Below are 25,022 nucleotides of genomic sequence, written 5' to 3' on the forward strand. Positions count from 1 at the left end.
AGTCCAGACACTGAATTCCTTTATTTATCCAATATATCTAATTCTCAACAATGTCAAAATAACCCACCCACAGAAAGTAAGGTGGAAGCACAGCACCTGTACCTTTAACAAATAAAAGCCATCTGTAGGGGCAAAGGAATCCAAACTCTTCACATACACGCCACCAGGGTCAGCGCTATCAGTCACAGTAGAACCAAGAAAGGGATTTGGGCATCTTAGTTGATGTAGTTCCATGTCAACTCAACACATGGCAGCTGGCTGAAAAAGGCAAACTTCTGTGCTGGGGATAAGTAGGAAAGGAATTGATAAATAAAACTGCAAAGATTGTCATGCCCTTATATAAAGAAACAGTGGATGCGACCCGCGCACTTGAGTCCCGTGTTCGAAGTTCTAGTCAGCCAAGACATCTCCAAGAAGGATATTGGAAAGAGATAGAAAAAGTGCAGAGAAGGGCAACGAGGATGATTGAGGACTGGAGCACCTTCCCTATGAGGAGAGGCTGCAGGGTTTGGGACTCTTTAGTTTGGAGAGGAGACGTCTGAGGGGGGATAAGATTGAAGTCTATAAAATTATGCATAGGGTAGAAAATGTTGACAGAGAGAAATTTTTCTCTCTTTCTCACAATACTAGAACCAGGGGGCATCCATTGAAAATGGGGGAAGAATTAGGACTAATAAAAGAAAACATTTTTTCACACAACGCGTGATTGGTGTTTGGAATATGTTGCCACCACTGGCGTATGGGGTCCAAATGGCGCCCAGAGACAAAAAAACTCTCCAGGCGCCCCCCCCCCCTCCTGCGGAGCCCCACTTACTCGCACAGTGCTTGTCCCCCTCACTCACTCACTCATTCTTTCCTTTCCCTGCAGGCTCAGGGAAGCTGCCACTCGGGGCAGCCTGTCTCTGTGACTTTCTTAAAAGGGCAGTGCTCCAAAGATTGCTTAAGACTTCTCTCTGTGATACACCTCTGAAGATGCCAGCCACAGATGCAGGCAAAATGTTAGGAACAAGATCTACCAGACCATGGCCACACCCCGGAAAACCCACCACAACCTTCTTTTTCTGTTTGTGGGTATGGGTATGCAGATTCTGAGAGGGATTTACTCAGTGTACTGTGGCAAATGGATTGCCACAGGAATCTGTTTGCTTCAGTCTTGCTCCAAATCTGACCAACTTACCATCTGCTTAGCAGCTTATTGTTCTTCTGAGGTTCAATCTGCATGTACCCCTCTTAGCACCTGGGAGAGGACCAGCCTTAGGTGAGATAAAAGCTGTCTGATTTACAGGTTCTGTCCCCAGGATTTATTCTTGCTGGCAAATTCTTCCCGGGGCTCCATTTCTAAGATCCTGCTCAGAGGATACCTTTGACAGATTTAATGTCCCTGAAATATGTTCTCGTTTGTTTGCTGTGTCAGTGACGGGTGAGGCGCTGCCTGCTTTTGTCCAAGGCTTCTGGCAGGATTGTCATCATCTGTCGCTCTCCCGCTCTTCAGGGACAGGGACAGGGAGCTTGATATTTTAGGGTGTGACAAGTCTGGATTCCTCAGCATTTTGCCTTCTGAGGAGAGGACAAATGCAGAGCAGCATTTGAGCTGGCTTCCGGCTGAATTGACAGGATACAGCAAGGTATCTCAAAGCAGTGTGCAACTCATCCTTGCTTCTATTGGGCCAGGGATGTCTTTGATTTAAAAAAAACCCTCTTGGTAAGTCGTCTTCTTGTTCTTGGCCTGTATTCCCCTGGAGGGGGTTAGCACTGACATTTTCTTCACCAAATAGCTCGGTTTTGGGCATTTTCTGGGGTAAGGTTGATGGCACGCATGTCTTCAGCAATGCTGTTCATCCGCCATTTCTTTGGTCTTCCACGGGGGCGGGGGCCTCCAGAGTCAAAGTTTGCAGCAGAAGTCTCCTCCAGTCGCATAATGTGCCCGTGCCACCGGAGCCGTGCTTCCCTCGTTTTCTTTGTTACTGGTGTAATTTGTCCTACGTCTTCGTTTGTAACACGATCTCTTGGTGACTCCTCTAAACCTCCTTCACCTCCTCATCACTGCAGTTTGGGATGGTAGGAGGGAGGCTGTGTACTTGTGCCCCAGAGGAGGAGGAGGTCAGGCCTTTTAGTCTCTCTATAAAGTCGACAGCACAGAGCGAGCGCCCTCTCGCTCCTTCCAGCAATGGCATAGGAGGTTAAGAGCACGTGTATCTAATCTGGAGGAACCGGGTTTGATTCCCAGCTCTGCTGCCTGAGCTGTGGAGGCTTATCTGGGGAATTCAGATTAGCCTTTCCACTCCCATACACGCCAGCTGGGTGACCTTGGGCTAGTCACAGCTTCTCGGAGCTCTCTCAGCCCCACCTACCTCACAGGGTGTGTGTTGTGAGGGGGGAAGGGCAAGGAGATTGTAAGCCCCTTTGAGTCTCCTGCAGGAGAGAAAGGGGGGATATAAATCCAAACTCTTCTTCTTCTTCTTCTTCTTTTTCTTCTTCCATGTGGAAAGCAATAGGAACTACAGTGGAATCCCGGTTTTCGTTGTCATTAGTTTTTGTCGGTTTCGGTTTTCGCAGATTGTTGCCCTGAAATTTTTGTCTCGGATTTAGTCGTTTTTTGTCGGCGCACAAATTTTGCGATGGAAACTGGCGACCGTGCATTTCCATATCTTGCCAATGGGAGCCTCGGTTTTCGTCGGTTTCGGTTATCGCTGAGGTTTCCCGGACGAATTACCGACGAAAACCGAGGTTCCACTGTATATGTCGGGGTGGCCAACTTATGGCACTGCAGATGTTCATGGACTACAATTCCCAATGGCCAATTGGCAATGCTGGCAAGGTCTGATGGGAATTGTAGTCCATGAACATCTGCAGCGCCATAGGTTGGCCACCCCTGGTATATGTCCTTATTGGAAACCGGTACAAGCTGTCTTTCAGAACCTGTGGAAAGATTTGAGGTAGTTAATCTCCTAGAGTTTGTGCATCAAACACTTAAGGTAAAGGAAAACTCTCCTCAATTATTGATCTGAGGGATCAGCCAACTTCAATCCATTCTGTTTTCTTGAGAGGAAACGTGGAGATATGTGTGCTGTTGGAGTTTTCAAGGCAGGAGATGTTTGGAGGTGGTTTTCCATTGTTCGTCTCTGGAAAGTGACCCTGGAGTTCCTTCGTGGGCTCCCATCTAGCCATAGCAGACCCTGCTTAGCTTCTAAGATCTAATGAGATCGGGCTGACCTTGTTCATCTAAGTTTGAGAAGACTATTGTCGATTCATGAAAATGAAGAGAAGCCTTACAAATTAGTTTAGAAAGAGAAATCTTTAATATAAACACTTAGGATGGGCGAGATCCACCAGAGTCTGTTTGAAGAGGCTTCTGGAGAGCAGAGGCTGAGTCCCAAAAACAAACTGGAATGAAACTGTTCCATCCATCCATCCATTGATTGATCGATCTATCGATCAATATTGATAGATCTGTTTCTAGAGCTTATCCTCCGGGTTCCCTATACAAGGGAGTTCTCGAGGGCGAAGCTTACAAAATTCCAAACTCCAACAATAAAAATATCATATAAAACAAACATAAAGACACCATAAAACATACCTCCAAAATATTACCTCCCCCGCCCCTGACCAGCAGCTTCCAGAGAGGACATCGAGGGGGTCAAAGGCTGAAGGCCTGGGTGCAGAAGAAAGTTTTTGCCAGCCTTGAAGACCCATAAAGGGTTGGTGCCTGGGTAAAGAATTTCCACAGGGAGGCTGTTCCATAGACTGGGGCCAGCCACGGAGAAAGCCCTCCTGCATACTATGAACATCTAGAAAGCATTAAGCAGGATTACGCCGAAGGCACCATTTCACGGGCCGGAGTTCAAGCTGAGTTGTATTGGGTTGCTGGATGGGGTGGAGTTATGAGTAGTATGGCCGGGGTCTGGTGGATCTTGCCCACTTAGGAACAAGGTCCACTCAGACCACCGGTGCCACACAGCCAGCTAAACCCACCGCAACTGCATTAAGCGAGATGTCCTCGTGTTATTGGCGACCTGACCAGTATAAGTTCTTTTTTACTCACAGGCTATTTTGATACAGAGGATAAAGGATAGCAAGAGTGGCAGAGAGAAAGGAACAAACTGATACGTTCCTCACTAGCTGCTCCAGGAACCATCTGAGTCCCACGCGGAACTTCTATGGGTATGTCATCTGGACAGGGGTCAGCTAGGGTCAGGTGAGAATGATCCTCTTTATACAAGTTTTGAAATGCATAACTTTAGAAATATGTAACTACTTCTCTTCAAGCTAACCCACAGGAGAGGATCGTTTTGAAATAATAATACACACACACACACACACACACACACACTTACTTTTCCTTGGCAGCTGTCACTGGCCTTAGCTGTTTTGGTTGGGCACAATCATGGTCAGGAAATAAAAGCAAGTTTGCACTTGAATGAAAAGTTTTCCTTTTAACTGCTCTAACAGCCGGTCCTTCGCTGGATTGTTTTGGCAATCTGTTCAAAAATATCCCTTTACCAAACAGATTCTGCAATGCCAAATTTCAAATTTTATTTCAGTTTGATGGTGATAAACCAGAATTTTCGGGCAAAACTTGATGATCCAGAGACACCACAGCGCATCTACTTCTACTCGGATAAGCTTTCCTGTATTTATTCAGTATTATAATATTCCTAGAATAAGGGAGCCATTAGGAGTCCTTCGTATTGCTAAGCATCCTTGTCCTGTAGCGCTTCTCCCTTCTGGTTTCCAATAATACTCCCCATTCTCTATCTTAAACCAAGCATCTCCCTCTGCACTGCAGTACTGGGCTACATATTCTGCCACTGATGAGTTACCAAGGTTAATTTTTTTTATTGTCAGAGGTGAGTTTGGTATTATGGCTAAACAGGCTCTGTTGCCATGGCAGTGGTTTAAAATGTGTCTCCATCCCTGCATTGTTGTAAGAGCATCTTGGGTTGAAAGCCTGTTGATAACACTGCGGGAAATGCTGGGCCGTTTCTTGGTCCTCTGTGTGTATGGGGCAGGGGGGGACAGGAAGGGCTTCTCTTTTTGTATTGTACTAATGAATGCTACCCAAAATAATAGTGACATTTTTTTCTGCTTATCCTTCATTCCACACTGGGGCTGAAGACAGATTAAGATTGGCCAAAGGCCCTGCGTACCAGTCACATTCCATTTCCCATATGACCTTAATACGGGTGCTGTTTGGCAGCAGACTGTCTTTGTGCAATATAAGAATGAAGAACCCTTGATTTTTTAAAGGGAGCCGAACAAATCTCTTCTGACATAGCAATCCGGAAGTGGTCAAGAGTTGGCGCTCCTTAGGGAATCTAGAGAGATTCCTGCAGGCATCGAAGTGAGAAGAGACGAGCAAAGACTCTCTCTTAATCCCGCAAAAGACAAAACTGATTTCCTGCTCCCGTTACAGCAAAGGGACTTAAAACCAGCTGATCTCCAGAAACGCAGGTACAGAAGCAGGCTGCAGTAGCTTCCTTTGGCGGTACAATAATTCCTTTTGTTTTCGGGTCCAGAGGCTTTAATTGCTAAAAGTTTGGCATTGGCATTTGGTGACTTCGGTGAAATGATGCGCAGTTCTACCCCAATCCGGTAGAAAGAGAGAAAATAACTTTTCTTAGAAAAGTCACTGCAGAATTTGGTCCTTCTTGTCAGGCATCCAACCACCATGGAGAAATGGCCAGTGACCGACAGACCCACTGAGACCGGTCTAGTGGGGCTGTAGGTTGTTTCTGCATTGTGGCCACAATAACTGTAGTAAAAATCTGCCGTCCACGGGGATTTGTTTGTAATAGCTACGCCTTGGCGCCATGCTCCCCTTCCCCAAATGGTAGAGGGAAAGTCTGCTACTTCTAAAAACTTGCTCAATTGGAATTTGAGTTGTTTGAAAGCGGCATAACTCCGGCTAGCGCACCCGGCGTGAGGAAGCTTCACTTTTGAGTGCTTTCTGCAGTGTTTGTATTTATTTGCCACCTTATTTTCTTCCCTCCAAGGCCTCCGAGGCCTTGGAGAGGACAAAAAAAGGTATGCAAAACAACTGAACAGACCGGACTCCTTTGCTGCCGCCCAGCAGCTTTGGGAGCACCTCCACAATCCTGTCAAAGGCGGTTCTGTGCGGCTCCACGGCATGAATTATGCCTCCGTGGCCAGTCAGCTTCTGCTGCCAGTGCAGAAAGCGGCCACTACAACCCACAATAATCCACTACGTGGAAGATGCCCTACAGCAAAATTGCACAAATCCAGCCCAGAAGAGGGCCATCTTTCTACCACCAGCACAGGCCGTGGAGCATTCCATCTGAAACTCCCCTCCGTTTGTGGTAGAGTTCTTCAAAGGGGTCCTGAGAAGTAGCTGGTAGCTGAGCCTCTGACTTCCAGGAAAGAAGGAACGCGGTGCAGCATTTTAAAATTCCTGCAAAGGATTTCCTGCTACATGCCTTCCCTAGTTAACTCCTTTCTGTCTTATAAGAAAGAAATGGATGAAGTGTTTGAACAAGCTCATACTGTGAGATCACATTAGGCGGAGTCATTGATGGAAATCGGGTCAGGGGGCCTTATAAGTACCTTAATATTGCTGGACCCAGGTTGCACAAAACTGACAAGATTCTTTCAGAGAATCAAGGATATCTTCTTCAGGCTACTGAACTGAAGAGCTGGGCGACTGCGGCATCCATTGAGCTGAATATTTTTCTAGCCTAATATAATATTCGCGGGGATCTGGTTGAAGATAAAACATAGAAACACCTAATTTTGTGGAGGTGGCCATTTAGGGAACCTGCCGCGATACTTGGCTGCATCTGCCTCGTGGAGTGCCATCTCACTCAATCTTCCGTTCTGTAAATCTAAATTATTGCCTGGTGGCTAGCATACCTTTTTTTTTTTTAAAGCCAAGATACCATGAACGCGGTGGCAGCGGTTCCACTGCATCCAGGCGGAAGAAGCTGATTATCTAGGGACCACGGAGTGTCAAATTTGCGGCCCTCCGGTATTATAGTTCCACAGTTCCCATCATCATCCCTGCCAGCATCATGCTGGCAGGGGGGATGATAAGGAACTATGATCCATAACTTATCTGAGGGTCAGAGAAGTATGGTCCCCATGATCTGGAAACCGGGGGTAAAGGAACCTCGCGGCTCTCGAATGTGCAGAACTACAATTCCCATCAGCCCTACCAGCATGGCCAATTGGCCATGCTGACCCAGAAACTGATGGAATCAGGTCCTGGAACCTCAATCTGGGCGCCCGCAGGTTCTACCCCTGATCTAGTACTCCACTGGAGTAGGGTTGCAGAGCCCGGTGATGGAGCTAGAAACCACCTTTAGCGTTGCCTTGTGAAGATGGCCTTTTCCGGGAGGACTGGGGCAGTGCAACACTGCCGGTCCCTCCTGGATTCCTGGCAGCTGCTTTAACACGATGCACTGCTGCCGCGTTTTGAAGCCGCTCTGCAATCCACCGCCAGGCAAGCGTGTTTCAAAGGTTTTTTTTAAAGAAATGCTTAGCTCATAATGGAACTTACTTCCAGACGAACATTTGGTGAATCTTTCAAGAAGAAGAAGAAGAAGAGTTTGGATTTATATCCCCCCTTTCTCTCCTGCAGGAGACTCAAAGGGGCTGACAATCTCCTTGCCCTTCTCCTCACAGCAAAATGTCACCCTGGGAGGTAGGTGGGGCTGAGAGAGCTCCCCGAGAAGCTGTGACTGGCCCAAGGTCCACTTGGCTGGCGCGTGCGTGGGAGTGCAACAGGCTAATCCTGAATTCCCCGGATACCAGCCCTCCACGGCTCAGGTGGCAGGGCTTGGGAATCAAACCCGGCTCCTCCAGATTGGTTTCTACACGAAAGGCTGTGGCCTCCCTCGCCACTGCTGCTTCTACACCACTGCTGCTTCAAAGTCCACCCCAGCTCCTTAGATGAAATGGCACGCTTTGGGCATGAAGCTGGTAAGAATTAATAACTGCCTTTGCAGTGGGATCACAACGAACTGAGCTAAAACATTTTAATTTGTTTTGGGCTGCGGCACTGAGAGAAAATATTTTGGGACCTACTCATAAAGGGTTTCCAACATGATTATGTTGGTTTGTGGTGGGTTTTCAGACTCGCATTGGCCAGCTTTTGGTCTGGTGGAACTTGTTCCTAGCGTTTTGCCTGCATCTGTGGCTGGCATCTTCAGAGGTGTATCACAGAGGGAAGTCTGTCACACACTGTCTAGTGCATTGATGGCGAACCTTTTCGAGACCGAGTGCCCAAATTGCAACCCAAAACCCATTTATTTATCGCAGTGCCAAATACGGTAAATTGAAACCCCTGAATACTGAGGTTCTTAGTTTGAAAAAAAAAGCGGTTGGTCTCAAAGGCGTCGCGTTACTTTCGGGAGGTAAAGCTTGGTGGGCTTTGCTTTGGAAACAACCGTACAACTCTTCCAAAGGGGAATCCGACCCATCTGCTGAGGGTTTACTCTGGTGAAGCTGGCCCCATTGCCAGCAGCCTGGAGCTTACTCCCAGGTAAAGGATCGTGCTTTAGATCTTCCCATGAAAATCAGTGGGGTTTAACAGCGCTTAACAGGGTTACCTACACTGCTTCCCCAAAATTAGGTCTTAGGTTTAATGCTAATCGAGTCCAGCTCTGGCTTGCTGAGCCCAGCGGCCAGAGCCAGCTCTAGATGTGTGGGGGGGGGGGGCTGTTTGTCGTGCACAGAGGAGGGTCTTCTCCTGAGTGCCACCTCTGGCACCCCTGCCATAAGTTCGCCACCACTGGTCTAGTGATTGTAGTTACTGATGGCTCGATTACAAATTATAGTCCTCCTCTTGGTTTTTTAAAAAAAGCTTTTCACCTAGTTCTAATTGTTTTCTGAGGAGATGAGATGTATTAATGTTGCTTTGAAGTATCGTAAATAACCACAAAAAAGGTAGCAGAGAAGATGCCGCTCCAGGCTGATGCTATTTCCGTGTTTCTTCTTCCATTGTGTCATTAGCTATTCCAAGCACCCTTCTTGACATCTGGCAAAGTGTGATTGAATAATGAGATGAAGGAGTGTTTTCACAGCATTCTTGTGCTGTGAGGTGTTCCTAAATCCTAAAAAAATGCGAATTACTCTCTAGAACTGGGATCTGATGTGATTCTATTTACGGTGGTTAATGGTTCATAATAAATCTGCAAACTATTACAGCAGCTTTAAAGACTAAAGTCACGTCAAGATTCCTAGCCAAAAATAATTTTCCTGACCTTACAGCCATGGTGGCAAACCTATGGCACTCCAGATGTTCATGGACTACAATTCCCATTGGCTCCTGCCAGCATGGCCAATTGGTTCGCCACCACTGCCTTATAGTTTGTTCATTACATAAACTAGTAGAGCTGAAGGGATTCAGTGGATTTTCTTGACCCCCCCAGTATATTCTAGGTGTGTATGTGTGTGTAGAGAGAGTTTATTTGCTGTCAATTCACAGCTGGCTTTTGGTGAACCCGGTTTTCAAAGCAAGAGACCTTGGGAAGTGATTGGCTATTGGCTGCCTTCCCATCATGCCCCTGGTGCCCCTTAGAGGTCTCCCCTCCATATATAAGCCAGGGTCAGGACAGAGAGTGTGTGACTGGCCCATGGTGTGAGTCAATTGCCCAGGTCCTCGTCCAACACTTACACCATGCTGGCTACGATAGATTATAAAACTGGATGTTGCTAATTATCTGATACTACTTGCAAGCCTCACCCGTTCTCTACACTTCTGTTGAGCTGCTGTGAAAAGTTCACATTTTAGCTCTTCATGTACAAAACTGTCAGCAATAAAACGTTCCCTCATTCCCTTTGGGCCATAAGGGAAGATCAGAAGTGTATTTGTTTATTCCAGGCTTAGTATAAAAACCATGTATTTCTCAGTCAAGAATCACTTACTGGTTCGGTTAAACCAGGAGTGGCCAACCTATGATGCTCCAGATGTTCATGGACTACAAATTCCCATCAGCCCCTGCCAGCATGGCTGATGGGAATTATAGTGCATGAACATCTGGGGCACAAAAGAACTCCTGGAATTAATACTATAAGATAAAACTATTTATTTAAAAGTAATCTAATAATCTTTAGTATTAATGTTTATTAAAAGGCATGGTTTACAGCAGTTAGGATCAAAATCACCATAGGTGAAATCCCTACTCTGCCTGAACTGGATTTAAGAATGAATTGAAATCGAGTTCTTACCCAGCGCTTTTGCAGGAAAAGATAACAGCTTCTCTGAATTCTAGATCTGAGAAATTCATATATCATCGAATACTGCTAACTTCTATTGAGCATGGTCACCAGTAAAAGATCTTACCTCTGCTGAATCACCTAAACGCCCACCTTCCAAATCATGATGTTGAGAGGAGGGCTTCTCGGGCATGAAGGTTTATGCTCCATTTTAATGGTTACCATAAGAACGTAAGAACAAGCCAGCTGGATCAGACCAGAGTCCATCTAGTCCAGCTCTCTGCTACTCGCAGTGGCTCCACCAGGTTGCCTTTAGGAGCTCACGTGCAGGATGTGAAAGCAATGGCCTTCTGCTGCTGCTAACACTCATAAGGCACCTTGGACTGTTAAAGGCGCTTGCAATCTCCAGATCAAAGAGGATCAAGATTGGTAGCCATAAATCGATTATCCTCCATAAAATCTGTCCAAGCCCTTTACTAAGAAGCTATCCGGGTGAGTGTGCCATCACCACCTCCTCCTGTGGTATCATATTCAGAAGCTACCAATCCTGCGTTGCGTGAAGGAAGTGTTTCCCTTTTATTAGTTCCTAATTCTTCCCCCCCAGCATTTTCAATGGATGCCCCTAGGTTCTAGGATTGTGAGAAAGAGAAAAATTTCTCTCTGTCCACATTTTCTACTCCATGCATAATTTTATAGACTTCAATCCTATCCCCTGAGCCAGCCTCCTCTCCAAACTAAAAGAGTCCCAAAGCGCTGCAGCCTCCCTCATAAGGAAGGTGCTCCAGTCCCTCCAATCATCCTTTGTTGCCCTTCTCTGCACTTTTTTCTATCCTCTTCAATATCCTTTTTTTTGAGAGATGTAAGCGACCTAGAGACTGAACAGGACTCAAGATGCAGCCAACACAAGCGTTGTTCTTTGTTCTGCAGGATATTTTGGGGGCAGAAGACCATCTATTCATCCTATTAGCTAAGTAAAAGTGTTCTCTGCATGTTCTGGAACAATGAGAAACGCCTTGTAATTTTCACGGGCAGCCAAAAAAAAGTAGATTATGTGAAGAACTGCAAATTTCAGTCCTACTTCTGCTCTTAATGAAATCAAACCCATGAAAAGCACTTACATTCTATGGGTTGGAGCAAGTGTTCTGCAGACTGGAAGGGTTGGAGCAATTTCCACCAATTCTACTTTCCTGCTGCAGATATGGTTTGCCTTGCATGCTGTTCCAGCGGATTGTCTGTCTCCCAGGAGCCGAATTTTTTTGAAGGGGGGGGCTTTATTTATTTATTCATTCTTTACATTTGGGTGCTGTGTGGTTTCAAGGGCTGCATGGTCGTGAGTTCACAGCAGCATTCTCTCTCTGGCGTTTAGCCACCATCTGTAAGCTGTGCATCTTCAGAGGATCTGATGTTGGGAAAGCAAGTGGAGTAAATATACCTGTTGGAGTGTCCAGGAAGAAACATTGTCTGTGAGTAACAAAGAAGACAACCAGGTCAATAGTTGAGGGCATCTGAATAGAAGTATGAGTAACAATGAAGTCTATAGCATGGGAGTAACAATGGAGATAGCAAGGTCACTGGTGGGAGCATCTGACTGTAGTCAAAGGAAACAAAGGCCAGGATACTTCTATTCAGATGCTCCCACCAGTGACCTTGCTATCTCCATTGTTACTCCCATGCTATAGACTTCATTGTTACTCATACTTCTATTCAGATGCCCTCAACTATTGACCTGGTTGTCTTCTTTGTTACTCACAGACAATGTTTCTTCACCCACCCTGGACGCTCCAACATGTATATACACTCCGCTTGCTTTCCCAACATCCAGATCCTTTCCTGAAGATGCCAACCACAGATGGTGCAATGAAAGCGTCAGGAAGAGAATACTGCTAGAACAAACCGTAATGCAGCCCGGAAACCACACAGCACCCCAGTGATTCCGGCCGTGAAAGCCTTCGACAACACATTCTTTACATTTGTGCCCTGTCAATCTCCTGAGGGACGCGAGGCGGCTTCAGTGAGCTGCAGGCAGAAGTGGGGGAAGGAACACTTTGCTCCGCCAGCAGGGGTGCCTGGTGTGAGCACAAAATGCAGCCTGCCTCCAACCTGATCTATCACTGATGGATATTGATTGATATTAAATTCCCCAACGGGGGAGTTGTAGGCGGTTGCCAGAGAGTTAACAGAACTCGAGGAGACTGGGGGGTCCAGGGGCCTCTGAGCCCAAAGCGAAAGTTGATGAGCGGATGTTTCACTTACTGAGTGAACTAAGCTGGCTTTTTATTGTGTTATTTTTGAGGCAGATTCACCTTGAATGGTGGTTTTAAGGGGTTTGGTTTAAATTTAATCTGGTATCAACCATAGGTGCCAGTTTGCTTAATTGCTGAGATACGGTAAGTTTTTTATTGCTTTTATTGTTATAAATGATGTTTTATGCCGCCCTGAGCCTACATGGGGAAGGATGGTCTATAAAACTTCTTTAAGGAACTGAAGGACACCCCACCCCCCGGGCCATACTCAGTACAGTGGTACGAGGAGGATTGGGGGAGCACCTCGTGTGCTTTTGAGAGCTCTAGAAAATTCTCCACCACGGGCCTGCACAGGCACAATACTTGGAGCAGGGATAGCGGACCCACCTTCTTTGCGGGGCTTTAAGCACAGGCTAGATCCATGGTAGTGAACCTATGGCACTCCAGATGTTCATGGACTACAATTCCCATCAGTCCCTGCCAGCATGGCCAATTGAACATCTGGAGTGCCATGATTTAGCACCATTGGAGCTAGATCAAGAGGTCTGCAACCTGCGGCTCTCCAGGATATTCCTTGGGCTACCAGATTTTATCAGCCCTGCCAGCATGGCCGAGTGCCCATGCTGGCAGGAGCTGATGGGAATTATGATCCCATGAATTTATCTGGAAGACACTTCTGATTGCTGAACCCCTGAAATAGATAATCATTACACAGCAATTCTGATTCTGTGAATTTAGATTGATCATGAAAGGAGAACTAGGAATAGATGTCAGTGCTTGGCTTTCGTGGCTCTTCTTCTTTGCATGCATACTTGGTAAATTTGGACCATACGTTGGGTTCAGGAAGGAGTTTCCCTTTCAAGCCAGATTGGCCAGGGATCTTGAGGGTTTTCTGCCTTCCTGTGGGCAAAGAGCGGGGTCACTGGGGGCACGGAGCAGTGGTGGGGAGGTAATGGTGAATTTCCTGCATTGTGTGTGGTTGAACAAGGTAACCTTTGAGCTCGCTTTCCAGCTCTGTGTTTCTCCTCCTCACAAGCGCGGTAAAGCTCCCAGCAGACATCAGTCGCGAATTTAGCACCTATGAAGTTTGCCTGCATGATAAAGTTGATTTCTGCTCTTCTAGGAAGCACCAGGAAGTTGAGGCCGTGGAAATAACAGCGCCTCACCGTTGCCTCCTGCTGGAAGCACACTGGAACTCGGTCGCCAAATACTTTGACACCTCAAAGAACCGCGTCTCATGTTAAGCCTGGCCGTGGAGCCGAGGAGAGGGATCTTCTGTGGCCATCCAGGGACATGTCATCGTAATGCTCCAGAGCAGGGGTCCCAAAGGAGATCCAGTAGCTCCCTTAAAACTTGCTCCCACAAGCTGTGTCATGTTAATTGGAAAAGGGATTCCAAGAGTCTGCTTCTGACAAGCAAGAGGGGCATGTCTCTGGTGGCATCACATCTAATCCCGAAGGAGCTGGTAAGCCTGCTCTGGCATTCTTATAGCCCCTTCGTCGATCCCATAATTACCCCCAAGCCAGTGTATTCTCAAGTATAGAGCAGGAGTCCAGGACTGGCATCAAGATCAGGTTCTTTCCCTGTTTCTACCCTGTCTCCCCGAATATAAGACATCCCCTGAGAATAAGACATAGTAGAGGTTTTGCTGAAGTGTGAAATATCAGGCATCCCGAAAGTAAAACGTAGCAAAGTTTCTTTTATTTGGAAAACAGCGAAATGAACAGAACACTTTGAAGAAATAAGAGACATCCCCTGAAAATAAGACATAGCGCATCTTTGGGAGCAAAAATGAATATAAGGCACTGTCTTATTTTCGGGGAAACACAGTATGTTAGCTGCCACTTCATGACTCCTTTGTGACTTTTGACTCCTTCATATTTGATCCTGACCTTGTGTTTGGAACCTGCTGCCCTCTTTAAGAAATATGTGGTTATATCAAGCCATCCAACAGCAAAAGGCACGGGTGGGCATGGATTTTCCCCATGGTCTTCTTGCAGCTGCTCTCTTTGACCCTCAAATGTCTGGATTTGTAGGACCTTTCACAATCTTGGGAGGGGCAGGGATGTAGCAGTAAATCACCTCCTGTCCCATTTCTTTCCCCTCCTTCACGGCCCACATGCCAGTCGAAACCTCGGTAATGCGTTGCCCTCAGAGGGATCACGGCGATTTGCGGTCTTAGCCAGTCACCCCTGGCGTTTGGTGTACGTTTGCGTATGCTAGATTACGCCCCATGGCGCAAACGGCATTATCTAAGGGAGATAAAGAACACCGTTTTCAGTCTTCGCCGCCTGTTGCCGGACGGATTAGCAGCGAAAGCGGAGGTTTGACTGTACTTGTTGTCCTGGTTCTCTATTGACTCGGTTAATATTTGTTACTTGGGTCTCTCTTCCAAACACGCATCTTTGGGTGGATGGGAATCCATGGCCTGTTATGCAGGCGGTGCTTCCCCACAGCTCTTTTCTCCACAGTGGGGATTTTCCCACGGTTTCCAGTTCAAACTGGGGATTCTGCTGCAAAGTGTCCCCAGCTGAGCCAACCACCACTTTGCCTGCCCGTCGCTTCCTTCATTCCGTGTTGCCTGCTGCTTTTTAAATTCCATCAGTAATTTTACGAAAATACCAATTCAGAGTCTTTCCTGTTTGGTTTCTTTGACTCTCTGAAAAAGAGAAGAGTGAGAAAAGCCAAAGTCAGCTGATCACACATAAAAGATCTTCACTTTCTTGGAGAAGGGAAAGGAAAAGTTGCACTTGAAGAGGTTTTGGAAGCCGCAGGGCTTCTCTGATCAAAGGTGCGGTCAATGCACAAGAATAGGTTGAGGGGTTTTGGTGCATGTGCCAAAACTTTAGTTTACTTTGAAAAGAAGCATCTTTTTTAATCCACATTTTTTTAAGTCTCTTTGCAATGTAGTTTAAAGACAGAAAGCGAATTATTTCTGCTTTGAATTGATTGTTTTCAGGCGGCCAAAGCTGCTTATGTATACATCTCTCTCTCTCTCTCCCTCTCTCTCTCTCTCTCTCCAGCATGTTGCTTTCCAGTCCTGCAGTGGATACTCTTCTTGAGTACCTCAACATGGCTTGAAGGAAACTACTTTAAAAGCACATTCTGAATCTCACAATGCTTAACATGCTGATAAAACCCACTCTTTCTAAATCCAAGATTTACTTTATTTTTTAGCGACTGGTTCAGAAGTTTGTAGGAAACCAAAAGGCGCTTTGGTCACAGTCTGGAGTTTCACAGAAGACACAACCCACGCATTATCATGAAAACTGGTGAGTGGAGAGCCGAGGGGACAGAGATCCCCAGATGCACCCAAGGTCCAATAGGCAGGGCATGGAGTCTCCAAGTGGTGATCTGTATATGAACTCCCAGAGGCCTCCTGGCTAGTTATTTATTGACTAGCCCTTGGGAACGCGAGGCTCCAACCTTTGCATGGATCAGAGGCGGAGCTACCAGAGGATGGGGGAGTCGCGTGCACCGGGCACACACACCTGGGGAATCCCTCACTGCCGCCACCAGTGAGTGGGGATTCAAATAATTCTAACAATTGGTTGTTTACAAGCACCATTTTAACAACCAGTTCTGCCGAAGTGGTGCAAACCTGCTGAATCTCACCACTACCCCCCCTCCCAGCGGGCTCACTTCCCACGCACCCCCGGCCACTCCTTCCACACACACACCTTCGCTGCCAGAGCTGCGGGCTGGAGAAGCAGCCTCAGTTCCTTTCAGGGCTGAGCGGCCTGGGGGGAACACACTTTCCCAGGAGACCTTGCAAGTCCCAGGGTCTCATGGGAGGTATGTAGTTCCCACTGGGCCGCTTTCAGCTTCCTGGAATGCCTCTCCAGCCTGCACTAAGGTAGGGGGGGGGGGCAGAGTCGCGGAGAAAACCTGGAGTGTGCACCCGGGTGGCACTCTGGTCTAGCCCTTCGCCCTCTGCAAGCGTGGATGTTGTCTAATGGAGCATCTGTCTGTATTGCATCCTACTTTACAGTGGGGTGTATGATGATTTACCTTTTGGAGTCGAGCAGGTAGAGATAATCCCTGGGCTATCTGCTGGGTTGCATTGATGGGTTCGTGGGAATTACTCCCCCCCCCTCCCCGTGTGGCGGCTGCCAGTTCTGTTAGGGTGCTGGAAATGGCATAGCGGTAGGTGGGGATATTATCAGATGATGCAGAAAGATGTTAATGGCGGCTCTGTCTTTATTGTCAGGATTTGTTAGAGTAGAAGCTCGTTTCTGAATTGGAAGTAGAAGTAACAACACTTTGTTGATTAGAAAGAAGAAATCTGCTCGAGAATCATTGATAATTTAAGAGCCCTTAGCCCGAAGCTTTTTTTTCTCAAGACAGAAAAAATTGAATTGACAATGGTTTTCAGGAATAGAAGATTAGGGAACCTTGGGTGTGAATCTTCTGAGGGATAGCGTCTAAGACACAGGTGTCAAACTCACGGCCCTCCAGATGTTATGGACTACAGTTCCCATCATCCCCTGCCAGCGTCGTGCTGGCAGGGGATGATGGGAACTAACAATCCGCAACATCTGAAATGAGTCTTGAACACCTATGATCTAAGATTTAATGTTTCATTTTAGTTGTAACAGCGTTCCTAATTAAAGCGGTAAACTTTAAGGATACAATCTAGTATTTGGTGTAAGAAGAAATTGGGGAGTCTTTTTCTTTTCTGCACGGAGTTTAGGTAGTTGCAGAGGTTGTTTTGTCGTGCACCCCAAAAGTCATAATAAAAATAAAAGGTTACTGGAAAAAAGTTTAAAACCTACTGGGCAAGCTGACGGCTCTGGCTGTTCCTCTTGTAACTCTTCGATTCTTGGTCTTTTATTTAACGTTGGCACGAAGCACTAACTGAGATCTTTCATAGCTAAATGTCTCTCGGATGAGGATCTAGTGCGTGAAGCGGACCTAAAGAGAATACTTCCTGGAGTATAGCAGCAAGCGCTAGAAATGGGTGGTGAGCTACCACTGTAAGTGTGAACACTTCCTGGAACCTCTCTGCCTTCTCCCCTTCACTGCAGATCTGTCACCTTCTGCATTGCTGAGTGGATTCTCTCCCTCATTCCATCTTTCTAGGTTGCAGCCAGTGGTGGGATCCAAAAATTTTAGTAACAGGTTCCCATGGTGGTGGGATTCAAACAGTGGCATAGTGCCAATGGGGCTGGGTGGGGAACTGCAGCGGACATGGCTGGCATTCGGTGGGGCATTTCTAGGCGGGGCATGGCAAGGGCGCGGCAGCCAGTAGTAGCACAGTCGCTTAGTGGAAGCGAATGCCGCGAGCGCCCGGTTGCGCCGCGCCGCGTGCTGGTAATACCTCACCAAACTGGAGCTGCTTCTAAGGACTCTGCGAGCTACTGCTGAGGGAAGCGAGAAGGGGCGTAACTAAGGCAAAAATCACGTGGCAAAATCACCAATTAGTAACTCCTTCTCGGCACACACAAATAATTAGTGGGTTCTTGGGAACCTGTGAGAACCTTCTTGGGAACCTGTGAGAACCTGCTGGATCCCACCTCTGGTTGCGGCTCTCCAGATGTTCATGAACATCTGAAGGTTCCAAAGCTTTGGAAAAGGGTTTCTCTTGCTGGAGAGGACAGGCTGGTTGTCATAGAAAATTCTGGTCTTGTCCCTCTGGTAAGGAGGCTCCGTCAGTTCCAGTTTTGGGGTCTGGCTCCTAGCGTGAGCCCAGCTCAATATATGGTAACATTTTAACTCAAATGGTTTGGCTTTATAATGCTGTAGCTACAGCACCATCCCACCAGTAGTTTGACTATTGCCACTTACGATGGTCCTTTGTGGCTTTCTTATTTTTCGGTTTGCCAGTAACCGCTGGATATATTTTTCCCCTCTGATTTTCTTTGGTCAGGTTTGTAGAAATCAAAATGAAAAATCTTGTTTTAAAAAGGAGACAATGGCTTTTAAGATTACAGAGTTTGGCCCCCCATGGGTTCAATTCTGATCTGGATCTTTTGGCCTTTATCTGCTAATCTCTTTAAAATGCTGTGTCGGTAATAGAGCGTTATTGCTTTGGAAAGGTTCAGTACGAAGTGAACTTTCTGATCAGTATTTGATTTTATTTTTACATATTTGCTATCATCTGGCTTCATGTCCAGTGTGTACATTTCATTCTACATTCTAATTCATTCATTTTAACCTTTAATGGCATACAAATTATTTCCATTTAAAAGAGAAAAGAGAAAACTTTTAAAACATTTATCTACATTCTAATTAATGTATGTCCCCTTTTGGGGACTTTTTCATTCTAACTTTTTAATTAAGATCTCCCTGTCAACCAGCACTTCTCTTTCCTTTCTCCACAGTTTGCTGACTCCTAAGACACCACGTCAAGAGTAAGCGGCTTGGCCTAGTTTCTTTATTATTGTTCATCAAATTCAGCACATCATCTCAGCTTCCTCCCTTCTCCTCTCACCCTGTCACTGGTTATTTGCCTACCTGCCTAAACTCTAATCTTTCCTGTTACAATCTAATTTTCTCTTGTAGAGATTTTTATTTCTTTTAGCTACCCAACCTTCATTGTGTTCCAAAGCTTTGGAAAAGGGTTTCTCTTGCTGGAGAGGACAGGCTGGTTGTCATAGAAAATTCTGGTCTTGTCCCTCTGAGTGAGTAAGAAAAGTGACTCATGCAGGGATTTTTCCATCCATTAAAGAGAGAAGGATTAATATAGGTAGAATTTGCCGATTTCCAATTTTTTTGGCATCTCATTTTCACCAAAGCTGAGCCAAAATATTGTTGAAGGCTTTCACGGCTGGAATCACTAGAGTGTTGTGGGTTTTCTGGGTTATATGGCCTGGAACACGGCCATACAACCTGGAAAACCCACAACACCTCCGCCAAAATAGTTGGACACAGGGATTATAGGCTTTACCTACGACCGCTTGTGACGCAGTATATTTGTGAGGGCATACAGTGTGTCAGGATTCTGTTCTTGCTGATCTAGACTAACAGAACCAGTACAATATAGACAACCTTGGCACTGAATTGTCTCAACCCCCATTTATTAATGCCAGTTGCAGATTTGGAGTTTGGCATCATGCTAGAGAATACAGCATGCAACCCTGCTGATTTTGTGAGCTGGTGTGGTCTAGTGATTTCTCAAACTAGGATTCAGGAGACTCAGGGTCAGATCCTACCTCTGCCGTGGAAGCTTGCTGAGGGTGATAGGACCACCCTCACACACACTCATAGGGTTCTTGGGGAGATAAAATGGAAAACAAAAGAACAGCGTAAACCCCTTCGAGTCTCTAGTGAGGGTAAACGTGAGGTATAAATTGGTAGTGAGGGAAAGTGCTGTCAAGTCACAGCTGACTCACGGCGACCTCATCGGATTTTCAAGGCAAGAGACATTCAGAGGTGGTTTGCCTTTGCCTCGCCTCCTGCGGGCGAGAGAGTTCTAGAGAGGAACTGTATTTGACCAAGAGTCGTTAAAATAATGCAGAGCATTGGGGAATTGAACCTGATTCTCCAGGTGAGGAGTCTGCTGTTCTTACCACTATGCCGCGTTGACTCTTGAGATGTAAACTGAGTCAGTCAAAAAGAAAGAAGATGAACCAATTTTTTTAGAGCGACCTAATAAAATCAGCAGAATTCAAAACCAAAGAGGCAACTTAGAAACACCCTGCCTCAGCACGTAGGCCCACCACCTAGGGAGGTTTGCAGTTTCTCAGGAATGACAACAGTGATGTTACCAGAACATTTCTGGTACTGACATTTCAGAGGTGTGGGATTTTAACACTACTGACCACAGGTTGTGGTGGGTTTTCTGGGCTGTGTGGCCGTGGTCTGGTAGATCTTGTTCCTAACGTTTCGCCTGCATCTGTGGCACGTTAGGAACAAGATCTATAGGCTCTGGCTCCCCTCTGAAGAAAGACTCCACAGGAATCAATTGAATCTGGCCGTGAAAGCTTTCGACAGTACTACTGACCACACTTGGCAGATTGAGGGCCTGTTAGATTTTGACCTAAGTTCTTGGTGTTATCAGATGGAAGAAACCCACAATGGGTGTGTGTTAGGTAAAGAAGTTGCTGACGGTGTTATGGTGATCACAGCTTCTTTTATATCGCCAAGATAGAAACTTCAAATCATGTTCAGTTCTTGATAGCGTAACTGGTCCTTTTTTTTTTGGTCCTGAATACAAGGGGTGCTGCAGTCACTTTCAGAAGGAAGGAAGGGTGCTAAGTAGAATTAAATGCTGCTTCCATGCTTAAAGTTTTCCTGCTGTTTTCAAATTAAGATTTGGGTAGGAGGGTAATTTAGAGGACACTTCTTTATCTATTTGCTGTTCACTTTAAAGCGTAACTTCGGATGAGAACAGATGTAGAAAATATCAGTTTAATAATAGTGTTCTGGGTATGTTTCGGATTTGTTCTGGGGGGGATATGTCAGTCATTGTTTTAAAGCTGTTTTATGTCCCAAAACATCGCTTGAATGGGTTGTTTCTAATATTGATAATTTTTGTTTTGTTGTTTTGTTTCCTTTTAACTTTAGCCGATCAGCTGGTACTCCATGCTGGCGGGGCTGATAGGAATTACAGTCCTGACGAACATCTGGAGAGTAGCCGCCCAGAGTTTGCTTTGACCCCTGTTTTCTAGGTGACAAGAATTCATCTCTGCTGCTGGCCTGTGGCTCTCGAAGATGTTCATAGTTTAATTCCCATCAGCCCCCCCTACTATAGGCTTTAATCAACACCCATCCTTGTCACCATCAACCTGCGTTTGTTTAAAGGTTTTGATCCAGAAACTTCAAAATCAGTTTATCACGTGGCCCATTTGATTGATTTTGTTTTGTTGTATTATCTTCTAGGAGGACTTTGAAGTGAGAGGAGACATAAGCAATGGGAGAAATCATCAAGGGCCCCAGAGAGCAAGGGAATCTGCTGGAAGGTGAACGCGTTTATTTAAGACAGGAGATGCCAAAGGAGTATACCTCACCTTTTGGAATGTTTGTTCATGGGAATGTTCCCAAACTCTGCCTCTTTTTCTTGAGCAGAAGCTACCTTATATCAGGAAATTATTGCCCCCCCCCAGCTATCCACATACCTAGCCTGGTCAAGAGCAGCACAAGGGGAAAATTCTAGTATGATTTACATTGTACCGCACTGAACATAAGTAAACCTCTTAGGAGTGATGGAAAATGCACCACTGTTAATGGAAATTATACTGTGTGTAAATACTATTTTGCACAAGGAAGGCACTCTATCCTGGAAATGTTGCAAAAGTACCTACTCCACCTACATAATTAGCCTTAACGGGTATTGTGGACTGTAAACGCGCCTTCCCATCTCTACAGCTGAAGTCGTACGCTCAGTGGTATGCAGAATGACGCTTTTTTTAGAAGTTTACATTCGAGCACCGTTGTCACAAAGCGCAGGTGGCTGCAAATTCAAAGAGCAAGCTCACAGCTGCTGCTTTTGCAGGTGGGGCCTATAATCAAGCATCGAGTATAAATAATTTCCATGGAGTGCTGCTGCAAACATGAGCCAGCAGTGAATTTCCTCTGAATTTGTTTGCTTTTGGTGCGCTCCCGATCTACAAAGAGACAGGTTGCTGGTTGGACCTGCGTGATTTGTTCTTTCGTGCTACATTTTTGTATTATTAAAGCTAGCCTAGGCGGAAAGAAATTCACTGCTGTTTGGATTTTTCAAAGTCCCTTCCTGTAATGGATTCAGCAATCTTTCGGAACATTGTTTTGTACACCTCTGCGCAAAGTTAGCTGCAGCCTGACAGTCTAGTACAGGGGTAGGGAACCTGCGGCTCTCCAGTTGTTCAGGAACTACTGGTCCCATCAGCCTCTCTGTCAGCATGGCCAATTGGCCATGCTGGTAGAGCTGATAAGAGGTATAGTTCTAACATCTGGAAAACACAGAGTTCTGATCTAATAGAAAAGGAAGCTAACGATGGGGTTTAAGTGCAAACTTCTGCGGAGTTGCCTCTGGAGTCGTTCCACCTGACTAAAGGGGGGGCTTGAAAGGCTTTGTTGACAGTTTATTTTCCTCTCCTACTAACTGCCTTTCTTTTGCTAGCTATGATGATAAATGCGGACACAGCCCTGCGGAGTTGCCTCCAGGGTTTTCTCAAGCAGTCAAGTGAGGAGGTTTGTGCTGTGTGTGGTTTTCGGGCTGTATGGCGTGTCCTGGCAGCATTCTCTCACAGTTTTACGCCTGCATCTGTGGCTGGCAGCATCTTCAGAGGATCTACGATAGTAGGAATGGAAAACCGAAGTGAGTATATATACTGTGAGGTCAAAGGTGAGGCCCTCTGAATGCGATGGCCCACAGCTACTTCGATCCACAAAGTCCTGCTAGCCTGGAAGTAACAATGAATGGCAAAGGTCCAATGGTAGATTAAATCTGAATAAAATTATCCTGGTCTTTGTTTCCAGCACAGTTTGCTATTGTCTATAGTTGTCCTGTGTTTATTGTAGCTGCCAGTGTTGAAACTCCCAGGCTACAGACTTCTTTGTGACTCGCCTGAGCTGCTCCTATTCCAGAGGCCTCACCTTTTGACCTCCAGAGTATATATACTCCCTTGCTTTCCATTCCTACTATCAGGTCCTCTGAAGATGCAGCCACAGATGCAGAAGCGTCAGTGATGCTGGAACAAACGACCCATACAGCCGCGACCACACAGCACCCCGAAGTGATTCGACCGTGAAAGCCTTGACATGGCACATTGAGGGTTGTGCTGCGGCGCTTCTCCCACCAGCGCACAGTTCCCTCTCCTCCAGGCTCTGTGTGCTGATTTTACTCCCCTGAACACAGAATTCCCCTTGGAAGAAATTAAAACTGCTTGGTCCCGCCAGGCTCAGTGTTTTCCACCAACAGGCAGTTCTTCCAGGGGAAGGTGTGCTCCTTGAGGTTTCTTAGTAGAAGAACCCCCCATAGAGAGCCTAAGCTCTGCATTCCATCCTCAGCCACCACCCGGTCAAGGTGGTTAAGAGGAGGTGGACTCTAATCTAGAGAACCAGTTTGATTCCTGATCCTGTATTTCTGCTGGGACTTTGGACCAGTCATAGTTCACTTCTGGAGTTCTCTGCCTACCTCTCAAGGTGTCATATTTAGCGGGGGGACAGGAAGGGAAAGAAGAAGAAGAGTTTGGATTTATATCCCCTTCCTCTCCTGTAGAACTCCGAAGGGCTTACAATCTCCTTGCCCTTCCCCCTCACAGCAAACCTGTGAGCTAAGAACAGAATTCAGAAATCGAAGCGCATTTAATAAAGGTGCCAGCTAGCGTGTGTAAATTACTTGGGCTAATCTAGATTCTGAAGCCTCAACGAAAAATCGAAGTGACAGAGCAGGGAATCAAGCCAGTTCCATCCAGATTAAGATACGAGCTCTTAACCTCCCCTCATACTATACCAAAAGGAGTTTTGTAAGCCCTTAGGGGCCTCCTTACTTAGAAGATTGGGGGGGTATAAATTCAAGCTCTTCTTCTCATTTTGCTGGCTGTGAGTATTTATCCCTGTTCATCCTTGCCCTGCCGCAGACGCTCCCATAGAGCCTGTTTCTAGAATATTCCCCTAGCTATAGTGTAGTGGATATTTTCAGTTTACCTTTTGATCCCCACAGGCGGTGTGTCTCTGGGTCGCAGTAGGTCAAGCTCCTTCAGTTTGTCCCTGACTGCAGTGCAGTCCTTCGAAGTTCACAATAATCCCGGGACAGCAGGATCTTCAGCCTCTTCCTGCCCTGGGGACTTGCCCTTTGCCACGAGCACCGAATGCCTAGGAAAGGAGCCATGTGTCGTCGGGGGGCCCTGAATGGGCTCTGGAATTAATCAGTCTTTTCAGGATAATGGGTAGAGGAGGAGGCCAGGCAGCTGGCCACCAGTGATACTGTGCAGAATGGGCAGCGCAGATTTGAAGGTGGGAGGAGAAGGTGGAACATAAGAACATAAGAACTAGCCTGTAAGATCAGACCAGAGTCCATCCTAGTCCAGCACTCTGCTACTGCGGTAGCCCGCAGGTGCGGAGCTCACGTGGTGTGAAAGCAGTAGCCTTCTGTTGCTGCTGCTCTGGAGCACCTGGTCTGCTAAGGCATTTGGGAATCTGAGATCAAGGTTAGGAGCCATAGATTGACTTATCCCTCCACAAATCTATCCAAGCCCTTTTAAAGCTATCCAGGTGAGTGGCCATCACCCACCTCCTGTGGCAGCATATTCAGAAACGCAATCACGCACCTTGCGTGAAGAAGTGTTTCCTTTGCGAGTCCTAATTCTTCCCCAGCATTTTTCAATGAATACCCTGGTTTAGTATTTGTGAAGAAGAGAAAAAGGAGAGTTCTGAATGAATGACTGGAACCTTGACTGAGTACCAGGAAGGCGGTGTTGGTTAACTCCTACGTAAATTTCTGTTATGAAACCTTTTTTAAACCCTTTAGTTTACGCCAGATCAACCCCAAATTCAGACGGAAAATACAAAGGGCTGCTTAGTAATCAAAGCAGACATTCATAGTAGCTAGCAGTCAGTAGGGCTGAATATAGCGGAATGTTGTACTCCGTCACTAGTGTGAACGGGGTCTGCATGTGGACTATTAGACAACTCATGCCCCAGTTTCTACAAGTATAAGTCAAAGCATACAATCATTCAACA

General features: G+C 46.3%; 1 protein-coding gene across 1 annotated transcript in view; it reads left to right on the plus strand.

Annotated features, from left to right (window-relative positions):
* The window catches only part of BRCA1 (BRCA1 DNA repair associated), a 40,212-nt gene extending 33,863 nt beyond the window's left edge, over positions 1-6,349 (plus strand). Inside the window, exons 15-17 of the mRNA XM_048517576.1 lie at positions 1,493-1,625; positions 1,804-1,993; positions 5,994-6,349. Of these exons, the coding sequence (XP_048373533.1) occupies positions 1,493-1,625; positions 1,804-1,993; positions 5,994-6,349 (679 nt within the window). The remainder of the gene's footprint in view (positions 1-1,492; positions 1,626-1,803; positions 1,994-5,993) is intronic.
* The last annotated feature ends 18,673 nt before the right edge of the window (positions 6,350-25,022 follow it).

The sequence above is a fragment of the Sphaerodactylus townsendi genome, linkage group LG15 (genome assembly GCF_021028975.2).
Source record: "Sphaerodactylus townsendi isolate TG3544 linkage group LG15, MPM_Stown_v2.3, whole genome shotgun sequence".
NCBI classification, from domain to species: Eukaryota; Metazoa; Chordata; class Lepidosauria; order Squamata; family Sphaerodactylidae; genus Sphaerodactylus; species Sphaerodactylus townsendi.